This window comes from Buteo buteo, chromosome 4 (genome assembly GCF_964188355.1).
Source record: "Buteo buteo chromosome 4, bButBut1.hap1.1, whole genome shotgun sequence".
NCBI classification, from domain to species: Eukaryota; Metazoa; Chordata; class Aves; order Accipitriformes; family Accipitridae; genus Buteo; species Buteo buteo.
Window position 1 is genome coordinate 54,941,586 of NC_134174.1, and position 7,367 is coordinate 54,948,952.

At 64.5% G+C, this 7,367-nt stretch overlaps 1 protein-coding gene across 4 annotated transcripts; it reads right to left on the reverse strand.

Annotated features, from left to right (window-relative positions):
* Nucleotides 1-1,362: 1,362 nt before the first annotated feature.
* Nucleotides 1,363-7,045, reverse strand: SFXN3 (sideroflexin 3). 4 transcript variants are annotated; one of them, XM_075026255.1, is made up of 11 exons: nt 6,394-7,045; nt 5,684-5,850; nt 5,295-5,468; nt 5,003-5,101; nt 4,654-4,729; nt 4,108-4,193; nt 3,642-3,691; nt 3,389-3,438; nt 3,184-3,233; nt 2,673-2,720; nt 1,363-2,355 (listed from the first exon to the last, which is right to left on the reverse strand). In XM_075026255.1, the coding sequence occupies exons 2-11, from the start codon at nt 5,845-5,847 to the stop codon at nt 2,259-2,261; spliced, it is 894 nt and encodes a 297-aa protein (XP_074882356.1). In that variant the 5' UTR covers nt 5,848-5,850; nt 6,394-7,045; the 3' UTR covers nt 1,363-2,258. The 4 variants fall into 4 exon arrangements, with proteins under 4 accessions (XP_074882356.1, XP_074882355.1, XP_074882354.1 ...); XM_075026254.1 differs by having other exon boundaries at nt 3,564-3,691; nt 5,295-5,465; nt 6,394-7,044; XM_075026253.1 differs by having other exon boundaries at nt 3,564-3,691; nt 5,684-5,847; nt 6,394-7,043.
* Nucleotides 7,046-7,367: the final 322 nt, after the last annotated feature.

The following is a 7,367-nucleotide window of genomic DNA, read 5'->3' on the forward strand; positions in this document are numbered from 1 at the left end:
GCCCTGCACGCCAGCCCCACGGCTCTGGGGGCTCTTGGTGTAAGCCCAGACCCTGTCCGGCGATCTGGCCAGACCTAGCCACCCTGAGCCCCTGTGGCTCCAGTCTCCTGTCCTCTCCGGTCCCTCCCATCCCCATCTCTGCCGCTCGCAACCACCAGCAGCTCAGGGCCAGCTCCCAGCCAGTGCATGCATGGAGGGTGTCCCCACGCAGGCTGGTGGTGCGGGGGGAGGCAGGTGTCATCATTATTTTTGTTTTCTTTGCACTGCCCTGGAAATATATTGTATTCTCAGCTAATCCCGTTCAATTACACCACAATAAAACACATAATAAAAACGTAATTCATTTTTCCCGAGCGCTCCATCTCCCTGTGTCTTGGCAAGCTATTAAAAATTTGTCTTCATTTTTCTGGCAAGAGCCTTGTACCTTTTCATCTTTAATTTATGAGAGCAGAATAGCTACTGACAAGCCCTTATTGCGCAGCGAGGGGCTGCATTATTTATAAGCCGCCAATGACTGGCTCAGGGGAGATATTTGCAATATGCCGGGGCGAGCAGAAGGAGGGGGACAGATCCCTGACACGCCTGTCCCAATCCGTTCCCCCACCCTGGGTGGGTGCTGGATGCAGGTGTCATCCTGGCTGCCCCCACGGGGGAGGAGCACCCCCTGCCCAGCCTCTGCCAGCCCCTGCTCACTGGGGAAGCTACGGCACAGGGTGGCTCTGGGCTGCCTGGCCCTTATCTCGCCAGCTGCTGCATCTGCTCATCTTTGGCTTTGCAGCGACTCTCACTCTTCCATCCTGGCTTGGTGCGGGGGCTCTGAGGAGCATAGTTGCCTCCATCCCTCCTCTCCTGCCCTGGACATCCATCGCTCCTTCTGACTGCCCTGGCCTGTGGGTGACACAGCCGCTGCCTGCAGGCTTGCCAGGGTCCCACGACAGCAGCAACGTGCTCTCTGATAGCCATGGGTAGAAAGTGGGATAAAAATATCCTCGCTGGAGAGGCAGGCACAGGCCCGGGGCTGGGGATTGAAGCAGAGCGTCCTGTGAGCAGGCTGCGAGAGGGGGTGGGAGCGTGGGCAGAGCCAGGGGGATGCTCTGGCCTCTTCAAACCAGCAGCATCCAGGGCAGCAGCTTAGCAGAGCCCTCTGCGTGGCAGTGAGGTGCAAAGCCGCCTGCGCTAAAAAAAGCCCTCCTGACAGCTGGATGAGCTTAACCACACGCCAAGCCAGCCAGAGCTGCTGCAAAGGCAGCGGGCTGGAAAATGGGAGCAGAGCCCGGCCTCGGGGGACACAGGGGCACCCCAGCAGCCGAGCTGCCTGTCCCATCCTCACCCTGATGGCAGTCCCTTTCCACCACATACAAATTGGCAAGCAACATGCTTCTCTTTGCTTTTGGTTTTGTATAAACAACCTGCCTTTATTATTTGGTATATATAGGTACATTATATGTATATCAAAAATAACTAGAGGAAACCACGGTGCACTTAAAGCTATTTGAGAAGGTCCACCTGAAAGCAAGCACTCCAGGAAGGGGTAGAATGACCCCTCAGGGGGAGCCCAGCCCTGAACAGAGATGGCATTAAAATGAGAACAAAAACGTGGATTCTCTGCTGGGATTAAAATGTGCCATTTGCTCTGGGTACGGAAGGAGCAGAAAGCCAGATTAAATCCTCAGAGCAGCCCAGAGGAGAGCAGAGGGTGAGCTGAAAGCGCACGCCTGGGCTGGGAGAGCCCCCCCTGGGTTCGAGCCACTGTGTGTGCTTGAAATCACTCACCCATGGCTGTTTTGGGTTTGGGGAGTTTTCCTCTCCAAAAGCTGCTCTGCCATGCCCAGGCACCACCAGCTGCTGAACCGCTGGGGAACGTGGAGTGCCTGCAAAGGGGTTCTAACCCTCAATCGCCATGATTGTCCGCTGCCTCCTAAAGCTGGGGGGAGCACCATTTTCTTCCCCACCCCACATCCCTGCTCGCAAGGTCCCTGGTGCTGCTGCCCACGCTCCCCCGTGCACTGCACTCAGCTACGGGCACACACAGGGTGAGCACAGGAGAAACACACAGGGGTACCAGCCAGGAGGTCCCCAGAGCGGGACTGAGCCCGGGCACAGGGAAGGGGTTCGGCACAGTGGTACCTACAGACACGCGATGGCCAAGGGAAAGCGGCAGTGGCCCCAAGGGGCTCCGAGGGGCGAAGCTCAGCGATGCATCAGCCCAGCGGCTCTGTGGCACGTCTCAGCCGCCCCGGGCCCCCCGGGCCTCCCGTTCAGAGCCCTTTGTTGAAGTAGACGGTCTCCAGCCGTGGGTCTTTCTCCCGGATCTGAGCTTGGACTTCAGGCTCCAGACGGCTCACGGGCATCGAGCTGCCGAGGGGACACGGATGCAGGGGATGGAGGGGGGACACTTGCTAGGAGCCCCAGGTTGGGAAACCACCCGCACCCCACAGGGACATTGTCCCCACGGCTCAGCGCAGACCTTTGGGTCTGCACTGCTGCGTGTGCACAGGGACATGTGTGTGCACAGGGACATGTGTGTGCACGCAGTTTCAAGCCTCTGACCGCTTGAAGGAGCAAAGGTATCTCTTGGGAGTCAGAGAGCACAAGGAGCCCCCACACCTCCCCCCTGCACCCCATGCCCTGCCCCACGGGCCTGTACACACAGGCAAGGCGCCCGTCCTTACCTTTTCTGTGGGAAGAGCGCGCAGCACAGCGGGGTCGCGAACACCAAGCTGCAAGGGAAGGACACGGAGAGAAGCTGGGCTGCAGAAATCACCTGCTCCCACCCGTGGCCTGACCCCGGAGCAGCAAGGAGGCAGCCCAGAGCCGTGCCGAGTGCTCAGCCAGGAAAGGGATAAGGAGATGCCCTCTCCAAGCTCTAGACCCTGCATTTGGCTCTTGAAGAGGGGCGAAGCCTGTCCCCATCAGTGTGGGGGAATAGCAATGCTGAGCAGGAGCCCATGGCCGGCTTGAGAGACATCGAGATGGAGCAAAACAGCTCCTGGCCCCAGGACCTCATACCCCATCCCATCTGCCTGGGGGGCACCAGCCTGGCCAAGCTCCGGCAACCCCCCCGAGGAGCTCTGGGGGGCTCTCGCCTCCCCTGCCAAGCAGACCCCCCAGCAGCACTGCCCCTCATACCCAGGCTCGGTCTGCACCTGGGGCGGCAATGCCTATCGGTGGAGGGTGACTTACCAGAGTCCCACCAGGCCGACCTGCAGAGGAGCGTTCAGATACGGGTACCGCTGCCAGGGACAGGGAGAGGCTGTGCGTCAAGGGGGCGAACGTGGCAGGAAGGTGCCTGTTTCCCGACAGGGTGCCAGCCCTGAGGGGTGTCAGCGCTGCCACAAGCTAGGGGGGTGTCCCCTTGCTCACCCTCCCAGCCCAGGACCACTAGTACCTTCAGAAAAGCTCTCTTCTCCAGCGCATTCATGATCACCGGGGGGATGGCTGGGGCAGAAGGGAAGGAGATGAGCTCCCAGTACTCACAGCCCCCTGCCAGCTGTGGGACCCCGTTCCACGCTGCCAGGGACCAGCTGCAGCCCCTAGACATGGGTGGAGGAGGGGAGACTCACCCATGGCCGGGGCTGCCATGCCGATGCGGGACACCACTACCTGGAAAATGGCCTTCTGGGCTGCAGCCGTGGACTCACCCAGGCGGTTCCCGTTCTCATCCGTGACGGGGATCCCCAGCTTGAGCTCTCTGCAGGGAGAGCAGGGGGTGAGGGGGCCCCAGGGCACACGGGTGGGGGGGATCAAGGAACAGGGCAGGGACACAGCATATGGGCATATCTCCATGGGAAGCTGGTATCCTCCTCTATTCCCCATCCACTCCCTGTGTAGTAAGTCGGGGTTGCCTCAGCCGGACCTACATTCACACTTGGGGGGTCCTCAACAGAGCTGGATGGGGATGGGGACATCACAGACAGCTTAACCGATAACCCCTTGGGATGAAACCGGGTCCTCGTACCCTCAAACCAATCCCCCAGGGTAAGGGATGCCAGCAGGGCCAGGAAGGCAGGCCTCTGCAAGCCCCGGGCACTGCTCCCCACGTCCCCCACCAGTGCCTGGTGAACCCCGATGTGAGCCCAAGCACCCCGTCCCAGCCCAGGGGCTCACCTCTGCCTCATCAGCGGGATGTTGATGCAGTTGGCAGCAGCCACAGCCGCGAAAGGCACGTACCGGCCGATGAGGGCTGGCAAGTGCTGGGGGGGCAAGCAGGGAGCACGTCACGCAGAGAGTCTGGGGGCAGAGCTGGCTGTCCCCGAGTCTGCCACTGTCCCCCTGCAAGACTTTGGGGTGTCCCAGCCCCACTGGGGAATACCGTTCCCTCCTCCCCTGCAACTCCCAGCCAGTGAAAGCTGCACAGCCCAGAGGGTCTGGGGGGTCCCACGTCCCCTCCCAGCTCTGGAGGGAGGCCAAGGGGTGAAAGAAACCTGGAGAGATCCAGCTGGGGATGGAGCAGGGCCAGAGGGACAGGCCATCTCTGGAGCCATCACTGGGGAGAGGGGCTGCCTTGCATGGGTGCTCCCAGGAAACCTCTTTCCTTCATTTTCTCCCCTGCCCCAGGTGATGGGGTGAATCGCCCACTCAGGTCAGAGCTCAGGAAGACCCCACGGGGAGGGTCCAAGTGTCCTGGCCAGAGATGGCCCAGAGCCACCTTACCTTGGTGAGAGATTTGAGCCCCAGTGCTGTGACAACTGCCCCTGTGGTCGCACTCACATAAGCTGTCCCCAGCTGGCTGCAAGAGCAGGAGGTGACACCAATAAGCCAGGGTCCCCCCATCCCACCCCCGCCCCCAAAGGAGGGGACAGCATGCCCTTCAATAGCATCAGGACACCTGGGTTCCTCTCCCAGCAATATCACTAACCCTGACAGCCCCACTGGTGTCCATCTCTGGCTGCACCAGGTCCCCATCGTCCCATCTCACAGCTCCCCGCTATTCAAGAAGCTATTCAAGGCACCCCCCTGGCATTTTGGGGTGCCACAAGGACCTGGTCAGAGGGATGCTTACCGGGGGGTGATGGGTGCATCCCCACTGCGGTTGGTGTAGTTGACGATGGCGTTGAAGGACTGGTTGACCCACTGCCAGAACAGCACGGCCGGCGTGGTCCTACCAGAGAGAAGAGGGTGTTGGTGGCACTGGGGGATGCCACCCGCGCTCTTACAGCATGGGTGCCTTGCAAGGGTACGGGGCATGCGTCCCCGCCTCAGCCCAGGGCCAGAAGGGTGCCGGGGAGGGGGCAGGAATCCCCCTCCCCCCCCCCAGCACCCTCCTGGCCCTGGGCTGAGGAGGGGACAGGTACCTGTAGAAGGTCAACATGCAACCGGTGATGGTCATGTTCATGGGCACCTGGGCGGACATGCGTCCTATGAGGAGCATCTTCTCACCCGTGTCGGGGTGGAAAGCCGAGTCGTAGATGTACTTCGCCCGCCAGAGCTGGTCCTCCGTTAGACCCGGGGGTACCGTGCCCGCCCTGCTGGGTAAGGGTAGCACCCGTCGGGAGACCTGTGCCCTGCCTGGCCCCCCACCCCACGTGGGGCAGCTGGGAGATGCCTTAGGGACCAGCCAGGCAATGTGGAGGGCTGGCTTTGGCCAGGGCGGGGGCCAGCACCTGTTCCCACCCCTGGGGATGGCCCTGCGGCCGTATCCTGCCCAGGAGCGGTGCTGGGGGTACAGCTCCCCCCTCGGTACCTGTAGTCCTCCACCACCCGGCGGGCCTCCTCCAGCGTGGCCCCCGAAAGCAGCAGGTTTCGGGGGTCGGTCACCATGAAGAAGTGCTTGGCCCGGCCCTGGAAGGTGCTCTGGTCCCAGCGGGGCTCCCGGATGTTGATGGTGGCAGGGAGGGACGGTGGCATCTTCTGGGGGGGGCGGTTTTGTGGGATGTGGTGCCTGTGACCCCGCACCCTGCATCCCCGCTGGGGCAGCTCTGGAGCTCCCCCAGCCTGGGGGGACACGAGTGGGGGATGGGGAACCCCCTTGCAATGGAGCAGAGTGGGGACCCCCGAGCCCACCCAGCAGACGGGGCAGCTCGCGGGTGGGGTGACCCCTACCACCACTGCACCCCACTCACCCTGCAATCTGTCAGTGGGGAGCCCCCCCCAACCAGGAGTGGCTAGGGACCCCCCACCCGGCAGGGCACCCCGGCCTCGGGTGGGGGGCCGGGGACCCGCCACTTCGGGGCCAGAGCTGCTGCCAGTTGCGGGGGGAGCAAGGAAGGGCAGGGGAAGGAGGAATGTCCCCCCCCGGGAAGGCACACACCCCGCACGGCACCATTTCCACGCCCGCCCTTCCCCGCCAGAAGCGGGGCTCTGCTCCCCCGCCCCGGGCCGAGCATCCCTCCCCCCACGCGTGACCGCCCACCCCCGATAACGCCCGTGTCCAGGGGCGACCTCCGCACTCACGGCTTTCCGGGCAGCGCCCACCGTGCTCGCGTCGCCGCCGCCGCCACCGCCGCCGCCGCCGCCCCGCTCCCGCCCGGCGCGCTGACGTCCGGCCTCGTCACGGGGGGGGCGCGGCCCCGCGGTGGGGGGAGCCGGGCGGCGCCGCGCGGGGAACGGCGGGGGCCACGCGGGACCGGGCCGGCTGCGGGGGGGGGCGGTACGTGCCAAGCCGCACGCGGCGTCTGCCCCCACCCACCCACCCACGACCGCGCGCGTGGGTGCGTGCGCGGGAGTAGTCGCGCGTGGGCGCGCGCGCTCACGTGGGTGCGCCCCGTGTGCGCTCACGTGGGTCTGCGCGCGTGCGCTGACGTGCGTGCCCGTGTCCGAGCGTGTGCGTTCGCGTCGGCTTCCGCTCGCTGGGGTGCTCGTGTGTGTTTTCACGTGGGTGTTGACGTGCGTGTTTCTGCGCGTGCCTGCGCGCACGAGGGTGTCCCCGTTCCGGCCGTGTGTCTCCGCGGGCTCGCGCGGGTTTCGATGCCTGTGCCCCGCGCGCGTGTGCTTGTAACGTTGTGCTCGGACGCGTCCCGTTGGTGTTCACGCGTGGCGCGGCAGCTGCGTGCGAGCGGGGGCAGGGCAGCGCCTCTGCAGAAGCGGGCGCCTGCTTGTGCCTAGGGTGGGGCGTGCGGGCACACGCGTGTGCACCGCTGTGCCTGTGGGCGAGCGGGGCCGTGTACACGCGTGTGCGCCGCCGCGCGCGCGGCGGCGCTCCGCGGGTGTCCGTGAGTGTGCGCACAGGCGGCACGGCGGGGCTTGCGCGCGTGGGCGTGCGCAGGGCTATAAACACGCATGCCGTGGACGTGTGCGTGCATGGGGTGCGTGTGCGTGTGGGTGCGTGTCCCCACGCCGGCCGTGCCCCCCCAGCCCCTGACCCAGGCGCTGCCCCCCCGCCCGCTGCCGGGGTGCCCCGGGGGGGCTCCCCCAGGGCGCAGCGCGGC

What these genes read in the sequence shown, in the direction of transcription:
- SFXN3 (XM_075026253.1), bottom strand. Translation starts at nt 5,847, where the DNA reads ATGCCACCGTCCCTCCCTGCCACCATCAACATCCGGGAGCCCCGCTGG. An exon ending in CGGGTGGTGGAGGACTACAG is followed by an intron (nt 5,469 to 5,683) that starts GTACCGAGGGGG and finishes ACCCTTACCCAG; the next exon opens with CAGGGCGGGCACGGTACCCC. An exon ending in GCGCTCTTCCCACAGAAAAG is followed by an intron (nt 2,356 to 2,672) that starts GTAAGGACGGGC and finishes TCCCCTCGGCAG; the next exon opens with CTCGATGCCCGTGAGCCGTC.